At 43.0% G+C, this 25,468-nt stretch overlaps 1 protein-coding gene across 1 annotated transcript; it reads left to right on the forward strand.

Annotated features, from left to right (window-relative positions):
• The first annotated feature begins 8,335 nt into the window (after positions 1 to 8,335).
• On the forward strand, positions 8,336 to 10,990 carry marcksa (myristoylated alanine-rich protein kinase C substrate a). The gene is made up of 2 exons (XM_079180917.1): positions 8,336 to 8,777; positions 9,847 to 10,990. The coding sequence occupies exons 1-2, from the start codon at positions 8,673 to 8,675 to the stop codon at positions 10,549 to 10,551; spliced, it is 810 nt and encodes a 269-aa protein (XP_079037043.1). The 5' UTR covers positions 8,336 to 8,672; the 3' UTR covers positions 10,552 to 10,990.
• The last annotated feature ends 14,478 nt before the right edge of the window (positions 10,991 to 25,468 follow it).

Here is a 25,468-nt window from a genome sequence, read left to right on the forward strand (position 1 = left end):
CTCAGAAAAAGATTTGGTGTAAATAGAGTGAAGCGAACCCAAGTTATAGAAGTTTGTGTACAAAAAAACACGCCTTGTTTATCACTCATATTGTACAATATATCATAACAGAGCTGTTTGGCATCATTTTGAGCCATTTTGACCTCTCTGGGGGTCATCATATCTCTCCTCCATGCAATTTCCTCGTCTCTGTCTGTGTCTATGGAGCGCTTGCTAAGCCTATGGTGGGTGGATTTGAGCATGTGACATCTTGTTCGAACCGGGTGGTTATTTCGAACACACCAGTATGTTCCATGAATTTTCAGCCACTAAAAATCCCAAACTGTGCCGCACGCCCCCCCCCCCCAAGCCCCAAGCCCCTGTATGATTCGCTGGCCGGCAAAATCTCCCCCATTTCGTCTCAGATGAACGGAGAATCGCCATTTTAGATTTCAGACGCTCACAGTGAGCTAACGAACACATTTCTCATATGGAATAATTTCAGATTTCTCCGTTTTTGCCCTGAAAACCACCTAAAGGTATGGTGCTGTTCTAATGTGTTGGCAGTGTTGGCGTTGTGCTTTCTGTGGCTTGTTGGATGTAACTTCTGAACGCTTTCACGGAGAGAAATTTGGAAGATATGGTTGGATTCAGTGTGGAGTCCTCGTGCTCTTTGATATGCGGTGTGTCTGTGAGAGTTCCGTAGGTCGCGCATGGGATTGGTAACGGAGAACATAGCTCGCCTTCTCCTGGCGAAAAATAGGTGAAATTGTGGTAGTACTTGTAGTTTCTTGTAGTACTTTGTGTATGTTTTGAGTGATTAAAATGTACATGGTTACATGGTCCATTTTATCAGAATTTCTTCGTCATGTAGGTTTTTGAAATATCATAAAATATCATTTAATTTGTTCTCAGAAGTACGTTGTACTACATGTGTACACTCTGTCGCCCCCCCCTCTAAGACCAAATTGGGTCCCGTTCGGGACCCAAAGGTTAAATGTCTTATTGTCAGCCCACCACTGAAATGTCTCAACAAATATTTTGCCATGAAAATGATTTGTGGTCCCCAGAGGATGAATTCGGTGGGATGGATGAGCATAGAATTCCCATCAGGATGAATTGTACCAACTTTGGAGATCCTGACTTTTAATCTGGAGTCATCCTCAGGTGATGCTAGATTTTGGTTTATGACGAATACCTGCAGGACCAATGACTTTCTCATCAGCGTCAGCTGTGTTTAGAATGAATTAGTAATTGAAGTAAATGCATACTAACTAACATTTGAAAAAACAAAAAACAACGGGCAGTGTACTTAGTCAATTGCTTGTATAACAGTCCAATCATCTGGACCTAATATGTTTCTGTGGATGATTTTCTTCTTGGTTTTGAATTGAAACCAAGAAGACAAGCATTTCAAAGAGTTAATCCAAGACCAATTAAAATATATCCTCCGTGAAATGCAAAGACTGAGAAATCAGTTTCTTCCCTGGCAGCTGAATCAAAGTGAGCACCATGTTGTAATATTAACGCCCTATGTTCTGTAGAGTAAGGACTGTGGTCATAATTCACATTCTGTCTGAAGATGCAGACAGTGAAGTCCTCCCAACCACTCTGAGACACAACACAGATCTCCTGCAGGAGCACAAAAACAAAAACCCTGGTGAATCTCTGACAATGCAGGAAACAATCACTCTCATTCTTTCTCCAGCACAACAGATGGACAAAAGCCCCCGAGGAGAGATGGATCGCTATCCCTTCCTTTTTAACACCACCCGGTCAAAGGAAGATGCTAATGAGGTGCGGGAAGCAGTAGAACTGGCATTGTGGAGCAATTGTCGTTCTGATTCACTACCTTGACAGAGGAAATAACTGACTAACTTCTTTACTGGTAAGCAGGAGTACAATGGACTTTAACAGAGGTGCAACAATGCCGCCACTCTGGACTACAAAAGCCTTAAAGATACAGTGAGCACCAATTAGGGTGGGTGACTTTTAGTCACCCAAGCTGCTTTTTGGTGTTATGTTTTTAATGTTTAAGTAATGGAGCACCAGAGTAAAAAAGTGCGTCTTGTACGTCACAAACATTTTAATAATAAATTACAGGTTAATGGTTGTCGGTTATCAAACGCCCCACTCCTATCCATCATCAACAGTCTTAATGTGTGTCCCCGGCCTTTACCAGACTGGAACTCATGAATTCTGTTGGATTACTTGGTTCTGAATGTGAGAAAGAATTTGAGCTGACTGACTTTCTACAGTGTACAGATGTGGTTGCTTTCACTGCCAGATGTGGTGGCGGAGAGCTGGCTTGTTGACTTTGTTGTTGGTGAACCGCCCCAGCAGAGACGTATCTTGGCAAAACAGCCAAGTTTTTTTGTTCTCACATGTGGTGTATATGCCCGCCAAGCGGAGCATGAAGTCACTCACAGTGAAGTCACCGCTATAGCGTTGGCCCCAGCGTGGCGTTTGACATGCGGGGTGCCCGAGTGGCCATCTGCGCGTGGTACAGAGGCACACCCAAAACAGAAGGAGATATTCCCTGAACGCTTCCAGCCAGGGCGGGGGACCTGAGCAGGGGGAAGAAACAAAGCGACGGGAGCAGGAACCGGGGGCCAGATCCACAGTGGGGAGTGGAGACCTGCAATTATGCGAGCCAGCGGAAGTGCCTACCTCTCCCTCTCACACAGAACTAGGCTCTTGTGGAAAAAAAAAGACGATCACGTTTCCGTGCTCTTTTGTGTGGGCCCGAGTGTTTGGTTCCTATAGCTTTTGTATAGGCAGCACATAGACAAATCTCCAGTCTTAGCTGCAGGGTTGAGTCGGGCTATTCCCACAGGGCACAATGGGCCCAACTATTCCAGTAATGGCAGCAGAAAAGCTGTGGACAAACATATACGGTTGGCCAGATTGAGTTTTAAAGAGCCTCTTTTCTCCCCCCGTCCTTGTTCCATTCAGACTGGTCGGTGGGCTCCTCCCTGGTGTTTTGTGCGACGCCATTCACGGCGCTCCGTCACTCAGTGCCTCCGACTCTCTCCCCTGTCCTCTGCTCGCTCAGACAACACTGACCCTGAGCAAATGAACTCCGGCATTCCTCAGCAAGGAGAAGTGTTTAGGAGCTGGGCTTTCAGGGCAGTAAAAAAAAAAAATGGAGTAAACACTTCAAGGTACAAAGGGAAAGTTAAACTTTTTTTTTAAACTTTTTACGTCAACATTGTTGTGACCTCTTATTCAGAACTTTTCGCCGAAATGTTATGTTCACGTCTAACTAATTTGCAACTGTGTTTTGTAGGATACAATGTGGCCCAGATTATGTCTCTAATCCCCCAAAAATACGGGAGCATTTCTATCGATCAGCAATGGAAAATGTTTTTGTTTTCCTACAGCAGGGGTCGCAAAACCTTTTTGATTTTGGGCCATATTTAGAAAAATATAAGGAGAAATATAAATGTAAAGAATAGTGAAAGCGTAGTTTTCAACTTGTGACGCTGCAAGACAATACGTAGACCACAAAAACTCCAATGTAGCACACATGATGACAATTATGCATTGGTTTGCCCACACACAACAAAAAATATTTTTGTATCTGCTGCTGTTAGATTTAGATTTAGGTTCCTTTTATTTGTACCCGTAGGTAGACTTGGTTTGCAATAGAAGGCGATCATTTAATTTAATACTTTTAAACTCCGATACTCTAATACAGTGCAAGACCTACGTGCCCACTTAAAATATTACGATGCAAAAGTAAATGTAGGATGTAAATGTAAAAGTCAAATTTCCCTCAGATGTCACATAATTAGTTAAATAAAGTCCACCAAACAAATAAAGTTGTAATGCAAAAAAATGGGGAAAAAAACGCCAAGGGTGGTGAATACTTGCACCGTAGATAAGCACCAGGGAGGATTTGCCTATAGGGAAATTAATGCTGAAAGAAAGGTTTGGGGATTGGTTCTTGGGATCTTTATAGTACAGAGTCAGCACCAGTGTTGTTTTGTGTCATCAAAGCACACAGGGGTTGGGTCACCTCCTATTTCCTTCAATTTGAGGAGATAAGTTAGATCAGATTTCACAGGAGAACACACCCTGGGGCATGTGTCTCATCAAACAAGCTGACTTTTGTCAACATATCATGTGTTAGTGGTTACTTAGTATTTACTGTGTTCTGAACACACAGGACTTTTAAAATGAAGAGTTGTGTCAACTCCTGTGTCTCCTAGCCGACTCGTGATTTCCTTGAGAGACCTTTTCTAGAGACGACAACCCCCAACGAAGGCATGTTCACCAGATTGCTTCTATCTTGCGATTAACACGACCTAACTGCTGGGCATTTTGGTACATTGAAGCAACGACTCATTGAGGAATGTGTCCTCTTCTACAATGTATTACTCCCTGTTTGACGGTTGAATTCTAATGCAAAACGGAAAAGACACACTTGCTCTGTTATTCTGAGGTGCTTGACTTTTACCAATTATGTTTGAGAGACTTCTACATCCCACAATTTCCACAGTATACGTGTAAAATTGCCAAACCCATTGACTTTGAAATGAGGGAACCAGAAATGCAAATATTCTGACTCATTTCCCGGTTTTTGGATTCATTCCTGCAGCACTGTAATATATCAAGTCTTCTTTAAGGCAGAGTAATTTCTGTTATTCACCCAAAAGATAATATATCATACCTACTGCATCACTCGGGGTACCACTCGTGTTTTTAGGTTTAAAGTCATCTCAATACCCGATCATATAGAGTACGTTAATGGCCTTCATACATGTTTATAATGACAAAAATTGTGCTGAGAGCTGGTTATTGAATATCATTACAGTTTTGGTACAAACCAAAACTGCCAAGTATAAAACGATTGAATGTAATGCGTGGTCAAATCATATTCTGTATATAAGAAGTGGACGTAGTCACCGAGACATTAACCAACGGTTGGGATGCCTCTAGTTCTGCATTTTGTCTGTCGCCATCTTGGTTTTTGTCCGTCGCTGCCTTGGTTTTTTGACCTCTTGAGGTGGACGTTGTAAAAAAAAAGACTGTCATCATGTTAGTCAAGTTACAAGTTTGTAACCAATAGCCAGAGAAACACCTAAATAAACACTAAGGTCGGCTCTCTGCCCTCTTGGGTCATTTCTACCAGCTGGAGTTACTCTAGATAGGGCCATTCGTTTTTTTGGGGAGGCCACCGTAGTTCTCCTGCATGCCTGGTTTTCCGTTTCAGTTGGTCACTGAAAATAAATGCCAAGTATTTGCTGGTCTAATTGTGAAGATTTGCTTATTTTCTTCTGTCTTATGTGATGAATAATTGACCATCTTAAGGTTTTGCAATAGAAATGTTAAGATTATTGTTTACCAAAATGTGTATGATTAATTTTTCATACCTTCAATGATATTACGAGTTGGTGTAAGACGGGTGTAGTGTTATATCTATGGAATTGCACATGAAAGTCCATTCTTGACCTAGGAAACAGTAGTTTGACCAAAACGTAAAGCGAGTAGTTTGTTTTTGGTCAACCTGACGTAAACATGTTGGAATCACAGTTTGTTTCAAGCAAAAGGAAATTATGTAAAACCAGGGCTGATCAATTACGGCCGGAATAATAATCACGATAACTTTAATCAACACTGAGTTCACGTTTATTTATCCCGATGATCCACTGAGTTCAGGGACAAAACACTTTCACATTTGAATGAAGAGAGAATGGCTTCCACTTCCGTATACGTTCCCGCTAACGTACAAATCTTTGCATCAAAATAAGACTTAAAATAAAGTTCTACCTACTCTGAACTCAGTGCATTAAGTAATATACACTACATTACTCTTCTACTCTGAACGTGTTCGCGTTTTTAACCGGCTACCGCTGCAATCGTCCCCATGTGGCTGTTTGTTAGTTTAGGAGGCGCTCGATTTGATATGCGGCGGAGCGCACGTTGGAAACGTCAATATTGCATGTCGATCATGTTCATTCAATTGTGGGAAGCCAAGATCGTGATTTGCGATAAATATTCGATTAAAACAGGATGTTTTTTTTTTTTATTTCTTCAAGCATTCCGCTGAACTTCCCTTGTAGTCGTGTTTGTTGATATCGTCGGCACATATGTTCACATACATGCTGCAAATGTTCCTATTGTTACCTATCCCCATGGTTTTCCATCAACCCGTGTCTTGCCTGCTAGATATCTGGAATGTTCCTCGAGCGTTCGATCTGCGAGCCGACTTGCGTCTGATCTGTGGCTTTTTGTCGGGGAGCTCCAAAAAACTGTTGCCGAGTTGGAAAGTCAGGGCTAAAAAGTTGTGTAGCGCGAACTAGGCACGACAGCAACTGAAACGAGTGCCGTAGTTTGCATCCCGGGTGAGGGTGGCCTCCACGGGGCTGTTTTGCATTTAAAAAGCAGAAGACAGCCCACCTCAGTTTCTTCTGTGGAGGACAGTTGACTCCGCCTGTGTTTGTGTGACCGATTTGCATTGCAAATGTAGGCCGAGGGACCTGTTTGAACGCTCTGCAACCTTCCCCTCTGGGCACATCACATGGTCGTCAACACAGCCACACAGGGTACACGCCCACTCCCCCAGCCCCTCTGCTACCTCCACACACAGGTGGTGTTTTTTCGACAAGAGACAAGAAAGTGGCTGTGATGATTCCGATGTTTTATCTTTCCTCTCTCCGTGTTTCCGTCCCTGCTGTAAAGTTCTAATGATCCCATGTTGATGTATACTTTGGCCAACATCCCCAGGTGAATGCTTAGAGCAGCGCCATCACAAGTTAAGGTGACGTCATCAATTAGTCCAGGAAAACTATGGAAATATGACATTTGTTCAATTCAATCCAGAGAACGCGTTCAAATATATTTATCCTAAAGTTAGGGTTTGTGAAGCAGAACAACTGTGGCCAAAACAAGTTGACTCTCCAATCTTTGGTGCTGCATTCAAGGTACACTAAAGAAAATTGTACATACAAGTTCCGACTGGGAAGGATCATGGCAATTTTTCAGATGCAGACTGACTTCAAAATTATTCAGGATATGGCAACTTTATAGTGTCAAACCACAAAATTGGGATTTCATCACCCAGGCCATTTGGGTTTGTGATAATATGAACGACAGTATTCTTGTATACGTTACTTACCTGTAAAATATAGACTGTAGTCTAGAGCAGTGGTTCCCAAACCTTTTCACATCAAGGACCCCCATACTGACGCAAACTAGACCATGGACCTCTATTTAATACGATTTTGTCCCAGGGTCCCCCATCTGATAGGATTTTTGCTTTCAATGTTTTACTACAAAAGGTGTATGAAACCCATGGTAGTCATGGTGTCACTTGTGGATGGATTTACAGCGTGAATAAATGATTCCTCTTTTTTGCTAGGGACCCCCCTTCATGGGTTAATTTTCCTAAGAAACATCTCCAACCCAAGACCCGAGTCAGGTTAGGTCCAAATTACTGTGTATTCCGTCGAATTAGGATTGGGCAGGGTCCCAGTCTTTTGGCTTGGGTTGAAGCTCGCCATCAGCTATGATGATGCGATACGTGGTAGGATCTGATCGGGTCCACTGCATTACAAATCTGGTCTAATCATCCGAATATCTGATCTGACTGCCCTCAGGTCCCTTTTGGATCGGTTATGTTAGGGTTCTGGTAAGATTTTCGCCAGTCAGTTTTACAATTGGGTGCAAAAACGTAGAACCTGATCCAGAACCGACCTCTAGCTTATTTCTTAGACCACATATATTAAGTGTTCGCATTGTCCGCAGAACATTTCCATAGGGATGTGTCTGGAAATTAAGTTTGCATAACAATACTACCAAAAACAATCAACTTTTCCAAAGCTTTACAAATTATATACGTAGTATGAATGAAAAAAATAATAATTTCAGTTGATGAATTTCCATTTCACAGCCCCTGAAGCCCTGAAAAAGTATTGGTTAAATATAACTTATGTTTCATTAAAAAGTAATGATCTTTCACATATAGCTCCAGAAAACTATTAAGTGGACCTCCAGTTACCTATCATAGCATGACTTAATAGTGCAGAAAGAAGGTAGAATGTGCAAATGTTTAAAACTTCTATATTTTAACACTATGGTTGAGTAACTGCCATTCAAAAGCAAAACAAATCATCACGTGGTTTGGTATGGTGTCAGCCAGTTATTTAAAAAATGACCGATTCTGTTTTGTTTTTGTGAGTCATGATAACAAAGTACCGTGAACGCAGCGCTACAATCTATTGTTCACTCCCTTTCTCCCAAACCCCGCCCACGCTCCTTCGGCGGAGGCCGTGATTGGCTGAATCGGAGTGCGGTGCCGTCATCGCTCGGAGCGCCCATTCATCTCTTCACTTGGGCGTTGGACTCCGCATCTTAATAGCAACAAGGGAAATTTCTCCATTTTGCAGCCCGTCTGCAGCGGCACGGCCAACCGATCTGGGATTGTATTGCTCGTCCCCAACCTGTCGGCTTTTTCCTGCTGTTCTGAAAAACCCTCAGTCGCTCTCAACTGGACTTTGCTTTCGCGTTTCCCCCAGTGAACTTTTTCCCTCTTTGCGCAGAGAGAGAGAGAGAGTGAGAGAGGGGAGACAGCAGCGAAGAGCTTTGCGTTTCAACAAAGAGGCTTGTGGGGTCTTTGTTCGCTTCTTCTTTTTGTGTGTGTGTGCGTGTGTGGGGATCGGTTCAGTTTCTTTGTTGGAGCTAAAAGCATGGGAGCGCAATTGTCCAGGACAGCTGGAAAGGCTGAAACCGCGGTTGAAAAGCCCGGAGAGGCTGTTGCTGCTGCTGCTTCACCCACCAAGACCAACGGACAGGTAAATTATATTTTATCATCCAGCTTCCATCGCATCCATCCGGGCGGGGGGTGTGGGGGGGAGAGAATCTGGTCGGGCTGCGCTCTCGGGGCGCAAATCCGTGCGTAATCGTGGATAGATTGAATGGAGATCAGCGGTTGGAGTTTAAACTAAATGTTAAGGCTTGTTTTTAAAATCTGGAATAGATTGTAGTTCACGAGCAACAGATGAGCATTTGATACGTCTATTGTTTCATGGGAAACGGTGTATTGAACGGATATTTGGGGGAAACTACTTGATAAAACAAGAGTTTATTCATGAAGAAGCCAATTGTGGTTGGATCTAATGTTGATAAAACAAATAGAATTGTTGCATTTGAATGGAATCATGTGTATGGATGGTTTGTTGGCAGATGTGCTCCAAAAATAAATACATTTCAGCATGAGAAGGAACAGCTTCGCCACAATTCGCTGAATATTAGACGAGATGCGCGACGGCAACAATAGGGCTGTGTGCGCTCGGAGCGCCGCTCCTTTTGTTGCAGATGCTCGACTAGAAAGTGGAGATGGCAGCCTGCTGTCGCGCAGGAGGGGAGACTGGGAGACAGTGGTGCGCCCCGGAGAGGGGGAGAGGAGCTTGTGCTGATTTTAGTCGCTCCTTTTTTTCTTTTTTAAGAGTTTGGAAAATAAACAATTCAGAACTCCATTTGTATTTTAAACATTTTTAGGAAATGTTACCTGAACTCTACTCTCCCTGACCTGCTGACTAATGAGCATCTGCTGTTTTAATGAGCAGCTGCTTTGCTTTGGCACCAGACACCGACCCCTCGCTCAGGATGTCAGTGAAATCCTGGGGCAAAAAAAAAGAAAAGAGGAATTGCGTTGTGTTTACGGCATGACTGTTATTTTGATTATTCCCAAATAAAGTGTCTTGAAAGTAGAACCCGAGTCCAGGATGCAGTGCTTTAGTCAGAGCTGATTCGATGGTGTCTGCTGCCCCTAGTGTCCACCAGTGGTACTGCCCGGCTCTGCTGTTGAAACCCATGCCAGCTCTTTGCATTCCAATAACAGCCACTGTTTCCTCTCTTTAGGAAAATGGACACGTTAAAGTGAACGGGGACGCCTCTCCCGCCGCAGCCGAGAACGGCAAGGAGGAGGTGCAGGCCAATGGCAGTGCCGCGGCCGAAGAGAGCCCCAAGGAGGAGGCCGACAAGGCGGAGGATGCCCCCGCCGAGAAGGAGGCTGCGGATGGGGAGAAGGTAGAAGCGGCGTCCCCTGCCGCCGCCGAGGGAGAGGCGGCGAAGGCGGAAGACGGCGCCGCCACCCCGTCCGCCAGCAGCGAGACCCCCAAGAAGAAGAAGAAGCGCTTCTCCTTCAAGAAGTCGTTCAAGCTCAGCGGCTTCTCCTTCAAGAAGACCAAAAAGGAGACGGGGGATGGAGCGGAGGGCGAAGAGGCGGCAGCTGCTGGTGGTGCTGATGCTGCAGCATCCACAGAGGAGGCCAAGGCCGAGGGCACGGAGGAGGCGGCGGCTGCCAGCGAGGAGGCCGCACCCGCAGAGGGGGAGGCCGCACCTGCCGCGGTGCCCGCCAAGGAGGAGGTAGAGGCCAAGCCGGAGGCGGCAGAGAAGCCCGCCGAGGAGGCCGCCGCACCCGCAGAGGAGCCAAAGGCAGAGGAGCCGAAGGCTGAGGAGAAGCCGGCCGAGGAGGCGCCCAAGACGGAGGAGGCCGCCCCGGCCTCGCAGGAGGCAGCGTCAGTGGCGGAGGCCCCGGCCGCAGCCGCCCAGGCCGCCGAATAAGTTTCGAAGGGGAAAGAGGGTAGAAATTTGAAAGAAAAAAAATGAAAAAAAGAAAGATAATCAAAGAACATTTCCCTGTTTGTATGTTGGAGTGACGCCAGGTCCTGGCTTTGAAGAACTTGTCAACAACAAGGGATATTTTAAAGCTTTTCTTTATTTTTTGGTTTTTTTTTTTGGTTTCCACCCCCCCCCCCCCCCTTTACACAAAACCCATCTCGGCCCCTTGTTACTTCCATTCCAACGGGCTGTAGGGAGGTGGGTGGCTTCAATATGTACAACAGATTAAATACATCCACACTCTGCCATATATTTTTTCATCAGTATTACATTTTCTTTTCCTTTTTTTTTGGAATTTTTATACAAAATGTAAACAAATTGGTATGGACATGCCCATGGTATGAAGGAGACAGGGGGGCGGGGGGGTGAGCTGTAAATGACAGGGAGGCAAGTTCGTTGGGGTGGGGGGTGGGGGGTGGGGGGGGGGGGAGTGGTAGGGTAGTAGACTATTATGAAAAGAGTAGTCTAAAAGAAACAAAAACTATGAGACCAACATCGATACACGCCCGTACGCTTTTTGCAACACTAAGTCATTTTCTACAATAAAACAATAAAATCCCAGAGTTAGTTTTTTTCTTTTTTTTTTAGGAAGTCATATAAACGCATAGGAGCTTCTCATTAGCTGTACCAGTCAGTGATTCAGTAGAAATACAAGTTGTATAGACTTTATTGTTTACTGTTGGTTTTATGACTTTAATAAAAAAATGTAAGTATGTATAGGCGGGGTGTTTTTAACTGTGATTATTGTACAAAATGAAAAAAATCTTGATCAAGAAGCACATGAAGTTTGCAGCTCTTTTTTTTCCACCCGCTCATTTTTGTAAGATAACAACGCAACACACACACACACAGACAGACAAAGAGTCATCCCGGGTGACCTTCTTAAGCAATTTTGAAGTCCAAACCAAGCTGTGATAAGTGGAATGGTTAACTGTTTATATACTGTGGTATGTTTTTTGATTACAGCAGGCGATGCTTTTTCAGTGGTCTTTGACAAAAACTTAAGGAATCTATCAGATGCAAATGTTTGTGTAGCATCTTCTCTCTCTCGCTCTCTCTCTCTCTCTCTCTCTCTCTCTCTCTCTCTCTCTCTCTCTCTCTCTCTCTCTCTTTTCCTTGTGTAAATACTGGAGAAGCTTTGACCAGTTTGACTTAGAGATGGAATGTAACTTTGCTTACAAAAAAAAAAATTGCTATTAAACTCCTCTGCTTAAGGTGTTCTAATTTTCTGTGAGCACACTAAAAGCGAAAAATAAATGTGAATAAAAATTTGAGATGCATCTGTCGTTATTTGGTCAATGCAAATCTCTTTTGGTTGGCATTGTTTTATTGTATTATTGTAAATTGCATCATTAACATTTCCCTGGATTACATCTAAGGGGCCCAGACCGGTTAGAATAAACGCAGAAAAAAAGAGTACACAAAAGTAGGGGTGTCCACATACTTTTGGCCATAGAGTAAAGATAAACTGGCTTCATTGCACGTTTGTTTATGTTGCATAATGGCCTCATGGATGGAGACACAGCTCTAGGAATTGCATACAGTGGGGTTGTGTGAATTACCGATCCATAGCCAGTGTAATACCTACAGATGGAGGTCTGCAAGGTAAAATTACTTATTTTTTTCCCAATTGAGTCTGGTGGCTTTAGCGAGAACAGAAAACAGCATCAGTCCCTGATTTATTATAGGTGTCTTAAATACGTTTTGCTGCTGCACCCGTCCACAGCAGTACATCGCTTTGCTCGCCGTGCTTGTCCAAACTGGGGGCGTGCCGACCGTCACCTACTGTAGGTACTGCACTGACTCAACCTCATACAACCCCGACCCAAGTTGGTTTAGTCACAATTGTCTCACAGAAATTGCCCCAGAAAAAGGATGCGATGTGATGGTTCTGACGCAGGTTCTGCAGAAACCGTGAACAGAGCAGTCGCCCACTGTAAACAGTGTGTGTGAGAGTGATGCTGCAGTTTGTAGCCTGGTAGTATAATGACTTTCCTAAACGCAGTGCATCAGCGTTTCCATCGGCCCGACGTGCACTCCTGCACACTCACCTGTTGAGTCCTCCGGGGTCAGATGGACTACACTTCAAAAGCAGGAAATGCACACTCACATTCAGGGCTCTTAAGCTTAATAACTCATCGGGCAGTGGTGGGATGTGACTTCATTTTAACACTTTTAAATTCCAAAGCTCTCTGCAACCAGTATGTGGTAATCTCATCTCAAGTGCAACCATGACTCAGCAGTAATGACAAAAGAGGAAGTTTAACAAGACTTGACTACAATTGGTTTTTTTTAACCTTAATTATGGATATTTACAAATGTTCCGCCTATGCAGACACAACATGGAACTGTCAAATGCAAAGGATAAGTCACAGTAGCTGCACAGGGATCAGATTATACACTCAAGACTCCCTGCACACAAACTCAGAGATTTTAATTAGAGTACACTTGATTACTGTTAAGTGATGGAATCCACATCAATAGGTTTTGGCCATGGACCTTGGTTTAATGGAATGTTTTCTTCTTAGAACAGTGTTAATAGACGTTAGAGCTAATGTATCCCAGTCCCTTAAGTCTCCTTGCATCATTTTATGGCAGACAATTATATTCCAGTTACAAAAATAATAATAATCCTCCTACCTCCGTCATGGCTGATGTTGGTCCTCTGTGGCTTCCAGGCTGGTTTAGCAAGAACTTCTGAATGTGGAAACAGTACAGACTTTAAGCTAGTGGCTAAATTGAAAGGTTGCTAGCTTTTTCCACTAATTAGCTTACCTCTTGGTTAGTGCGCGTGTCAGTCTGTGCCTCTCATGCCGCTCTCCCTTACACAGGACGAATTCCATCAAAACCTCGGGACAGTTAAAACGTTATTTTTTAGCTACGAAGGCTATATTCCAGATAGGGCCTAAAGTACGGATATTAGCAAACAATTAGGAGACACTTTTTAATTCGGCATGCCTGAAACTTCACTCAGAGTCGCTTGTTACTCACAAAAGGTCTGCCTCCATTAAACCAGCCAGACCGGAGCGAGGAGCATTCTAACAGATAAAACGCCATTTTATTACATTTGAGTCGTCCTCGTTGGGTTTTCCGCATGCCGAATACAACAGAATGAAGTGTTCATGTTGTAAGTATCTTAAATTGTGCTTTACAATATCTTAACACTGGTTAAAAAACGCTCCACCTGTGCCTAGCTTGAGATGCTATCTTATGGGTTAGAACGCCCCCACGTGGCTGCACGTGATCATTACACAGACCTCTCGAGCCCAGACCCTCGCTTTTAGCAGGAAACATGGCCGAAATATAACTTCATGCCTGTTACTGACAACTATAACGTATCCTTGTGTAATCTTTATTTATTTTTCCATGAGTTTTTTATTTTAAACATTCTTTACAATATTTGTTTCTAGTATTATTACTGGCATTACAATTGTATTTAAATACATAATAATAATGTGGTGGGTGGGATGCAGATGTTGGCATACTGTATAATGTAGCCTACTATCCATAAACGTTTGAAAGGCCAATCATTTTAATGATAATCACGACACTGACCTTAACAGAGCAACATATTTCAAGTGACACACATTTCAAGGAAATAGTAGAAACGTTTTATTGAGCAATACAAAATATTGAAACATGAAATCGTCATAGATCCGTCTCCAGGTTTACCCACATGGGTAAACCTGCAAATGGTATTGTTATTTTTCATACATTTCAGAGCTCCTTTGACAAAATAAAAAGTGTCTGAGAGCTACTCACAGCACCAAGTTGCACATCAGGCAATAGCAGACCTAATTTCTGTCTTAGTTTTATGGTCCTTTAACAATATTTCAGCCACCACAGTCATCGCCTCAAAGGGCTTTTTTGTGTTTTTTTTAGGATGTGCGCCACTAGCCGAAAAGTCCCCTGATGAGTTGCTGAGGACTTTGGTGAAGTTTCCCCTCGATGTTACATCTTTTAGCGGCTGACAAGCTCACGACGCAAACTGAGCGAAACACATTCGTCATTCATATTATTGAAAAAAAGAAAGAAAAGTAAACAGCATCACTGACACCAAACTTCAACGTAACGTAACTCGTTTAATTGAATGCCGATTGGCAAATAATCATCTTGCGTCCGAAGGGGAGGGGATATCTGTGAATTTAACATTTTAAAATAGGTTTACAATGAAACTTTGCGTTCTGAAGTTCATGTGCATGTCCTTTGAACCTTTACGGAGAACACTGCTTTAGAGACCAACTTAAGGGAACCGTATGTCTATCACACTTGAGATTTTAATCATACACATGGAAACAGACTTTGTGTGAGTTTTAATCAGACTTTGAAATAAATAAATTAGCATACAAGGAAGCATGCTATTTGTTATGATCCTTCCTTTCATCCCGCTGCACTGCAGCCACAGTGATACAGTCTTTCTCTGTCTGTGCCCTGAAAAGCGGATTAGAAACGTATAAATGGCAGAAAAATAGGCTTTCTCAATCAAAAATCTAGTTTCAGTAAATAGCTTTCTCTAATCCACTTTCCTGATTACAGAAACCCGGTTTACAGAAACCCGTTACTACTGCAGAGAGCCCCACAGTAACTGGGTTACATCAGTAGAGTGCACAGCCAGTCAGGTGTGAAACAGCACTCGGTCTCCGTGTTCTTGTCCACGGTGTCCTCCGGGACGCCGTCCTCCGGGATGGCCTGCATCTGAGCTCCAGGGGCGTGAGGCGGCATCCGCATGGTTCTCAAACAGCCGCTGCCTGAACAACAATTTAGAACCATCATCGATTCAACTGTTACATGGACACAGGGATCATTTATTTTCACCTTTCACTGAAAGTGAAATGTGAATGTGCCCGAAGGCCCAAAGTACTCAAAGTACTCATTGTACGGCACTTCTGCAATAGAACCGTGAGCGAGCCGAGCCACAACGTAAAAACGCGGGAGATTTACACGCCGCAGATAAAACAAGGTGTCAAATCATCTGTCGTTTAGGGAATGAAGAAAGCAAGCCTGTTAACGTGATTCACTGAGGCTTCATGACCTACGCGGATCCTCGCTGAGCGAAGTATATGGATCGGAGCGAGCGGGGAGTTCCGTTTAATGTCCTAAAAATTCCATTAAGAGAACCGCTGGCCCATTCGACATCTCTCTCCTGTTACACACACTCAGTGGAGGAGAGACAGTCGGCCGAGTCAGCTCCCTGCAGGGAAAGGTAGCAATCAGAGGTGAAGTCATAAAACATTCACTCACCACTGACCCCAAGACACCCCCCCCCCCCCATACCATACCACAGCCTAGGTGCTGCAGACATTTGAACTTTTTTAATTTCCAGTTCCAGTACCTCTCTTCAATGCCTCCCTTTCGTGAAGGGAGAACTAATTTCACTCCACAAAAGAGTCAATTATATCTGTCATCACATCTACAAATGCCCCGCGTGCTTCTCTTAATAGAAGGAGCTTGTGGTTGATCGAATATGAACACATTAATAATCTTTTTTCTTTAGAACTTTTCAATGATTTCATTATAGTTTTATGCCGCAAAGAACAAAAAAAAAATCTTTGGTGTCAGTGGCGCTTTACGCCGGCAGTTCACTATTGCTCGCCCATACATAGGGGGACTACAGATCCTGGCCGATGTCATGGAGAAAAGAGAACTAGTCATTTCTGTGGCAAAATTAATCATTTCAGCACACGAACTGACAGAGAATAGCTTTAAGCATACTGTAGTTATTTTATTTATAACCACAGTATGACATAATAAGGGATGTTAAAGACAACAGATGTCCAAACTAAACTACATTAAATCCAACCAGCTCCTTTAGCCTACATCGTTTGGCAGGCTGCTGCTGACACTGAAGCTCTTTACATAACGGGGGCGTGACGAAATGAACAACAACAACAAAAAAGAGAAAATACTTTGCATTTCAGGCTTTTATTGTGAGAGATGAGAGTGGAACGAGTGGCTCTGGCCTGCGCTGTAAACGGGTAATGAAGTTGCCCTTGTTGCAGCTTCTTTTGCTGTGTAATATTTGCGTTCTGTGTGAAGTCCTCGAGACAAAAACTGTAGTTCGAAAAAATATATCAACGTGCAATTTAATCAGAAGTAAAAAATGCCCTTGATGTGTGAATTCCTTTAATATGAACAATCTGTCTTGAAATCGGCAGGAGGAAAGCTAGTTAATGTTAGCTAACGGAGGTTGCATTGAGTTACGTTATGATGTAGTCAACCTATATATTAGTTGTTTAATTATCATAGATAAATCATCTAACAAGTTGTACCATATTACACATTTCTAGATTTAGTGCAACTCTCAGTGACACCGTCTATCACTTTGACAGAGTAAGCTTAAGACAATGCTGTTTAGTAATGTGTGGCTTCAAGCACTTGATTTCTAAATGCTACTTTATCCTATAAACATGGTGTTAATAAAGAGTTACTGGTCTTTACTGCCTCAACTCAAGCTCTTCCCCCGGTGTCGTTTAGTGACAGTGGGGAGCAGCGCTGTATGTACTGTGGAAGCATCATCAGGCTAAATTTAAACCCCTGTCTTGGTATGCAGAAGGCTTCCAAAACAACATAAACTCCAAATAAGCCCAGAGGAGCTACTGGTGGACTGCAAGCCTCAATTACCTGGTTTTAAAAAAGGTGTAATAGTGACAGCTCACCTGGACAGCAGAGTTTAAATTAAACCTAATATCTATATATATATATAAAAAGTGCAGAAAAAAAGAGAGTCTAGACTGGCCTTTAGTTTCACCCCACTTAGTGACTGTGGCTACACCTGCCTAGCTTTCTATTCTCATGCATGTGCAGTTTACAATGAGAACAGCTGGAAATTTACCACATTTAAGTCTCAGTAATTTGATAAACAATGGGTTTTTGATTTCAGACAGATGTCAACAAAGGCAGACTTCTAATTTCTAGCCAATTAAACATTTTAAACATAAAATCTATACGAAGGACTTTTCTCCAAATCAGCAATAACAATGTACCCTTTTTCACAGCAACTGTCGAACATTATTTTCGATGTGACGAGTCTGCAGAAATCCTGATTGATCTTGATAATTCCTGTCTGCACGCTCTTCAGTCTATGAGCCACACATTTAGCAAGTATGTTAGCATCATGACATTGAAGTGGATTCTTAAATTGGCCACTGGGTTCCTGCTTAAGTATCGAGGAGATACATTTCTGGGAACCAGACAATTATACAAAAGGAGAAATAAAAAAACTTTTGGTTTTAATGGCTATAGCACTGATTCCTGGTGCTTTTCCTGATTCAAACACATTACAGCAGGAAAAATGTTGTGTTTTTAATTTTTAAATCAACCTCTTAACTCCTTATTCGCTGAATATCGCTCTCACTGATACCTCATGCAAACCTCTTCATCATGTGGAGAAAAGCTTTGCATGCCTAGATACTGTTGCTAAGCTATGAATCACTATCTGGGGGAGAGCGGTTAGTTTAAGCTCGAAAACATAGAAATACTTATATTTCCAATATAGCATGACAATCACCTGGTCAAACAGTATTCAGCCGACGATGACACGTTGATATTTCTTCTTTGTATTAAATCATTATTTCGCAACACAACCAATAAGTAGCAATACAACAAATAACACATGTGAACACTGAACACACATTACTATCTGATAGTCACATGAAGTGTTCTTCTAACACTGCACTAAGAAAATGACTTGCACATTTTCTGATTCCTGCATAAATTAAAGCCCAAAACGTTGTTTGGAGCACAAGCCAAAGCTGAACGCAGATCATTTCCTAAAGATAACCACCGAACCACCAAACATTTCCATGTGTGTACTGAAGTCTGACATTTGTTCCCCCCCCCCCCCCCCCCCCTTCAACATCAAATCTCTGGGGAGTTAAAGAACTGCAGAAAGTAAATCGCTAAGCAAAGAATTTCAATGCTGCCACAAATTTAAACTTTTGTATCTCCATTATCAGCTTCAGTGTTGGTCTATAAAGTCACAGCAAGGCCTGCGGTCTTCATCTTGCAGTAGAGGTGGACCATTCTCCTCAGTTTCCTTTGACAGAGCTCCGCTTATCGCTGCCAGCTTTCCCAATGTTACACATCAACAGCAAGGTGAGACCGCCACTGTGCTGAAATTGAATCACAATGTCAGGACTTCTGTCAACACCCGACAGCCGTCTCCAATAACAGGAGACTTTGACATTTTATTTCTTATAAACATCTGACTTGGAACAAAACAGATCAGAAAGGGACAATGGGGGGGGGGGGGCGAGAATGGGCACGTGTTACGAAATGGCAAGAGAGTGTGAAGTCATTTCTGCCCTTGCACCAGCAGACGGGTTGTCTCATTGAGATCACCCACATCAAGAGTCCTGTCGACAGGTGCGCGGTGGCCGCGAGGTGCATGCGTGCAACCTGCGGCTATACTTCCACCATCAAATCATCATTCATGCATAAGCAAACTCAAAATTAACCACTGACGGTGCATTTTCTTCACAAAACTTCCACAATAATCCAACTTGGATCGGGGCTTTACTTAATTGACGTGCAGTCTGCCACCTCTGGGTGTTAATTGGCGAAAGGAAAAAGGCGCGCACGCTATGAAACGGGTCCGCAGCACGCACCCTGGAAACTGTCTTTACTTACAGTTCTCGAGAACTGGATCTCGTCTTCCCCTTCTCCGCCCTCAGCCATGGCTGTGAAGGAGCCTGCTCAGACTCTGGTAGCCACCACTGACTGCCCGGCAGAAACGCGATGCTGTGCCTCTCAAGCCGATATTAGCATATAGCTCATCCACAGCCATATAGGGCAGCCCGGCCAAGCCTCCCCCCCTCCTCCTCCTACTACTCTTTTCTCCCACCTGCCTGCCTACCCCCTCTTCCTCCTCCTCTTCTCCCCCCTCCTCCCTGCGCTCCGACGCTGCTCAGCAGCAGCAGTGCGGACGGACGGAGCCGGGGTATCAGAGGACGAACCCCCGGTGGTGGTGATGCTGCTCTACCGGTGATGATGCTTAGGAGCTCAAATATTACCGATGTACTTTTTCAAAATGTTTTGTGGCGAAAACCCCCTTTGCAAAAAAATCGAGTCAGCAGTTTCGACGGCTCGCTGTCTGACAATGACGCACGGTGGTCAGATGATTGGCAGCAGTGGGGTTGAATATAAAGTTATGAATGCTCTGTTTGTACTCACCTCACCCATTCATACACCTGAAAACTTGCAATACAATTTTAGTTTACGGTCATATATTTTCATTGTTTGTTTTTGATCCTGGGAGGAAGAGCAACTCTCACAAAACGTGGTTGTTTTTTTGCTTACCAAGCATTGGCTACTTACTGTCATGCTTAATTGCATATTTCCCTACTTACATTTGTGCTCATGAACCTCACTTGCTTATTTACTTACTTTACATGCTTCCTTTGCTTATTCATTTAGGAGAAGGTAAAGTGATAAACAGATCATTTTTATGGTTACCACTGCATTGAACTGAGTAATGTAAGTGTCATCTAAAGATACCAAAGCCAGTCTCATATATTTTGGTTTGTTTGTTGTTCAATTCAGTGTCCATTTGACTCCCCTGAGTTGTGTTTCTGTATGTAATTGGAGGGTTAGGGACATGACAGATGTGTCCACTTATTGGTCCATTATAATGATCTTTTTTAACCACTGCTGGTGAATGGGAGACTCTATTAATTTTACAGGCTCTGGGATGCAGGATTTAAATTACATTTGCAGTCTTTTTTTTTTGGAGTAACCCTAAACTACCTGTAAAGATGACGTTGTTGCGGTTTCAGTGAAGTGAACAGCTGTTTGCTTTCTTTAAACTTCTGTAATCCTTCAGAGGCAGCTGGCCAGTAGGTGAGATCATTCCGGTGAACGCACTGACCAGTGTGCAGCTCAGCGTGGTGCACAGCTGACCTATATAAAGTCCATGGTCAGTATTGGGGAGGAGGTACATTATAACTTTATCACGATGTTGTCAAAGTAATCTTGGAAAACTCAAAATTTTGAATACATAGTTTGAAGGAGATGTTTTCACAGTTCTAAGTTCTTATAATACGTAATTAAAACTATTTTTTAGTCAAAGCAAATATATAAATGAAATACAATCATTTATTTCCTTGTCAAGGTCAAAAACTTTTGCAGTGGAAATAATAAATAGACGTTTGTCATACTCATGGCTTGAAGACTTGCATCAATGCCGTCAGGCAGGGGCAAGCCTACAGCGTAATATTTGCCTTTTCCAGCCCCAGTATCCTAAATACAGAGAAGGGCAAAAGAGTAAAAAACGGGCTACACTTTTTCAACACTATTAAACTTTTTCAAGTATAAAACGTATTAAAATGTGTTGCTTTCATGACCACAGCACATACAGGACACAGTCATGACCCTGTCTGTGGTGTAGAAGGCCTCCTCCACGCCGTCTCTATGGTGGACGTCCATGTTCGATGTACAGCACCCTCTGGTGGTACCTGGGAGAGAGGGACGGCACGGCTCACTGTATTTCCAACCCACAAATCAGACTGCACTTCTGCTCTGATGGAGAACGTCCTTGTGCATGCGGTTACATGCACACGTGCGGACGGACATTATGGGACATGTGACTTTTGTCGAGCTGTTAATAAAAAAAAACTCACTTGAGCACCAACTTCAGCTTTTGATTTGTTTATCTATATTTAACGTTAGAAGGAAATACTTATATATGAATATATATAACACAAATATGCATTCACTAAATGTATCTGCATTGAATCTAACCACTCAAATAAAGAACACACCGAGCGGGTAGAGGAGTTTAGGCGTTTGTCTCTTCCACAGTGTCTCGTCATCCTTGGAGATGATATCATTGGGCTTATGTTTGTAAACTTGCGTGTAGAAGGACATCTTATCCAAAAAGTTGTAAACCTGTAAAGAAAAAAAACGACATTGTTAAACCATTTACATAAAGAATCTTTCAGTGTGTAAATGTCCGAGTATAATATGTGAAATCTACCTTTGTAACAGTCGACTTGTTTGAGAGAAGTGCAGTTAGAAGCTGCAGCAGCGGTCCGATCTTATGGGGGAACATCCCGACCGCACTGTCCAGGATCATTCCCAATCCCATGTTTGGTTTCTGGATTCAGAATTTGACAAACGGGACAGATTGTCAACAATTTGGGGATTTCATCCAATTTCATCCCTAAAGAGCTCTTCTTTCTTTCTTTCTTTCTTTCTTTCTTTCTTTTTTCTCACCATTTCCCAAAAGACTTCAGCCAGACTGGGAGCAGAGAGGACCTCACAGGCAGCATCGATCAGGTGGGAGCACTGTGTCGCCACACCATCAGTCTGTCACATGCATTACATGAAGACGAGATACAAATAAGAACGTGAGCGAGAACTTTTAACATATAGAACTGTCAAATCTGGATCTGTACCTGCAGGCTTTCCTCTTCAAATGAAGTGATCACAAAAGAGAGAAGACCATAGATACACATCTTTGCTGTGCTGGCCGTGCACTGGAGAGAAAAAAAAAGAGGTGACAGACAAAATGTACTTTAGTATAACGTAGACGTTGGTACATACTGGTACAGCAAAGTATATTTTCTTTAATTCAATGTCCGGCTACACTGTAAATATACACCACAGCCTGAGGGGTATGATTATAAAACCTGAAGTCTGATTTAGCTCAGACTCTGACTATAAATCTAATCAAAGTCAAAAGACAGTAATCATTAAAGAGAGACCGTTTCCCACCTTCTAAAAAACTAGTTCTGACCAAGTGTGTCTCTATGTTCTCTTACATTATTCCCTGAGACTCCGAGGCCTTTCAGCATGGTTGAAATGTACTTGAAAGCCCAGAGCTGCAGGGCGGTGTTGCCTATCCTCCACTTTGCAGTAACAGCTTCTTAATTTCCTTCCGTAAGTTAACGTCAATGCTGTCAACACATCCAGGACCATACTTCTGACCTAAACTGTCCTGATTTCAATCACTAGCAAAACACCAGCTGGTGCATGACAATTAACAATTTTGCATACATACTGTATGTATAAAACAATTACTATTATTAGAGCAGAGTTAGATTTAAAGTAGCCTGTAACTATTTTATGAAATGGTATTGTTTTTAAACAAAGATAAATGACTAGAGCAAATGATGGAAGAGATGATTTATTCAGTGTTTCCTAAAATAAAGACTAGACAAAGAATCCACAAATATATTCATAAACAAAATGACCGTTTGCGTTAGTGACGGGGCTGGCTGACTAGAAATGCTGAAGTGAGCATTTAAAGCACTTCTCATCATGGATGTTTTTAAAACTGCGTCCTGTCTGCAGATGTGTCTCAGAGAACTGAATTTGAGAACTGCTATTGTGCAGTTAAATTCTGCATTTTATAATAATACTACCTACACACGGAGGGAGCAAGCTATTATTGGAGCAATTTGCGAGCCAAGCGTCCAGCGGCCCTATCAGCCCTACGAGCGGACGTTTCAAGTCATGGTTAGCAGCTTTGAGGAGGGCGATGGACACAAAAAGGAGGACATTCCTTTTCTTATCAATGCTTATTTTGTTCTGCACAACTATTGTGAAGTTCACAATTCTCTCCAGTATGACAGGGACTTCCTGTCACCAGGCAGTGCTACAAGTGAGAGACGTGTGATAACCAAATTTATTGACCCAGTAAACTTTGATTTGTAAGTGTTAATTTTTAAGAAAATTTGATGTGTGTGTGTGTGTGTGAGTGAGAGAGAGAGAGAGAGAGAGAGAAAGATGGCCTGCAGTGTTGTAATTAAGTTTGAAAAGTAAAACTTTGTCTGTTTGAATATATAGAGGAAGATTATAGAGGAAGACAAACCTTTTATTAATACAATATATTTTCTGTCACTAAGCAACCCATTTTGTTTTTCTATTTTGCTATTGTTAGTCTGGAGAAGTCATGTGACCAAATGAAGTCATGTGACCACCATTCGGAACAGTCATTGACATTCCAGCGCCTTTGATGATGTAATAGAATGGTTTGTTAGAATTAATCGCCTTGGTGATGTCACGGAATGTTTGTTTGCCTTTGATGAGGGTTATATAGGTAGCTGGAATCCACTGAGAACCTCATTCATCATCTGACATCCAACAGAGCGACAACTTCTCAAACCACAGCAACACAACTTCTCAAACCACAGTAAAAATGCAGAACCTCAGAACAGCCCAAATGGACTTACACAAACTCACCGAGCAGGCATCAGAAATTGTTGCCTTGAAGGAACAGATGGCCGCCAAGGAGTTCAGATGGGACCAGGAGAAGCAGAAGATATTGAAGGCTCTCAAGTCAGAGAGAGAGCTTAAAAAAGAACTAAGGGAAGAACTAAAGGCAAACAAGGACGTCTTAGGGAAAGTAAAGCAACATGAGAGTTCCAAGAGAGAGAACTATGAGAAGAAGGACTTTGAAGCAAAACTGAAAACTCAGCAAAAGGACCTTGAGAAGGTGAGGCAGACCGTCCTGGACCTGGAGAGTTACGCTGCACAGAAAGATAGCGAGTTCATCCGGAGCGAGGCGGAGTGGAAAATAAAACTCAAAGCTCTAGAATATCAGATGAGAAGCGAGATTGCTACAAAGGAGGAGAGCTTCCAGAGAGAGAAGGTACTACAGAGACAGAGCAGAGTGATGGCGGTGGAGTGGCGCAAGCTAAAGGAGGAAATCAAGCTCCTGACAAAGCAAAACGCTGACCTCCAGGTCCATAAACTCAGCCTTCAAGAGCTCGCCCAACGAAATGAAGAGGACTTAAAGTGTGCAGCTATATACATACTGCATTTAGAAAGTGTGGAACAGGAGGAGAAAAAGGTGAGGCAGACCGTCCTGGACCTGGAGAGTTACGACGCTCAGAAAGACATCGAGCTCATCCACAGCGAGGCGGAGTGGAAAATAAAACTCACATCTCAAGAAGATCAGATGAGAAGTGAGCTTCCTGCAAAAGAAGAGAGCTTCCAGAACGAGCTGCAGAGACAGAGCAGAGAGATGGAGGAGTGGCGTTGCAACCAAAAGGAGGAACTCAAACTCCTGACACAGCAAAACACTGACCTCCAAGTCCATAACCTCCACCTTCAAGAGCTCGCCCAACAAACAGACAAGGAGAAGGCGCAGTTTAAGAAGGAGGAGAAGAAGGCCAGGAAGGAGGCTGAAAAGACACTGAAGAAGGACATGAAGGAGGCTGAAAAGACGCTGAAGAAAGACAGGAAGGAGGAGCAGAAGAGGGAGAAGAAAGAGAAGAAAGAGAATGAGAAGAGAGAAAAAGAAGAATTGGAAACACAGAAGAAGGAGAGGAAAGAAAATGAGAAAAGACAAAAGAAAGAAGAGTTGGAGAAGAAAAAGAAGGAGGCTGAAAAGACACTGAAGAAGGACATGAAGGAGGCTGAAAAGACGCTGAAGAAAGACAGGAAGGAGGAGCAGAAGAGGGAGAAGAAAGAGAAGAAAGAGAACGAGAAGAGAGAAAAAGAAGAATTGGAAACACAGAAGAAGGAGAGGAAAGAAAATGAGAAAAGACAAAAGAAAGAAGAGTTGGAGAAGAAAAAGAAGGGGAGGAAGTAGAAAAGATCTACCTACCCTATCCCCACTTCTATCTAACCTATCCCCACTTCTACCCTATCCCCACTTCTACCCTATCCCCACTTCTACCCAATCCACCACCACTCAGACTCAGACTCAGACTCAGACCTATCTACCCTATCCCCACTTCTACCCTATCCCCACTTCTATCTAACCTATCCTCACTTCTACCCTATCCCCACTTCTACCCTATCCCCACTTCTATCTAACCTATCCCCACTTCTATCTAACCTATCCCCACTTCTACCCTATCCCCACTTCTACCATATCCCCACTTCTATCTAACCTATCCCCACTTCTATCTAA

This window comes from Pholis gunnellus, assembly GCF_910591455.1.
Source record: "Pholis gunnellus genome assembly, chromosome: 19".
NCBI classification, from domain to species: Eukaryota; Metazoa; Chordata; class Actinopteri; order Perciformes; family Pholidae; genus Pholis; species Pholis gunnellus.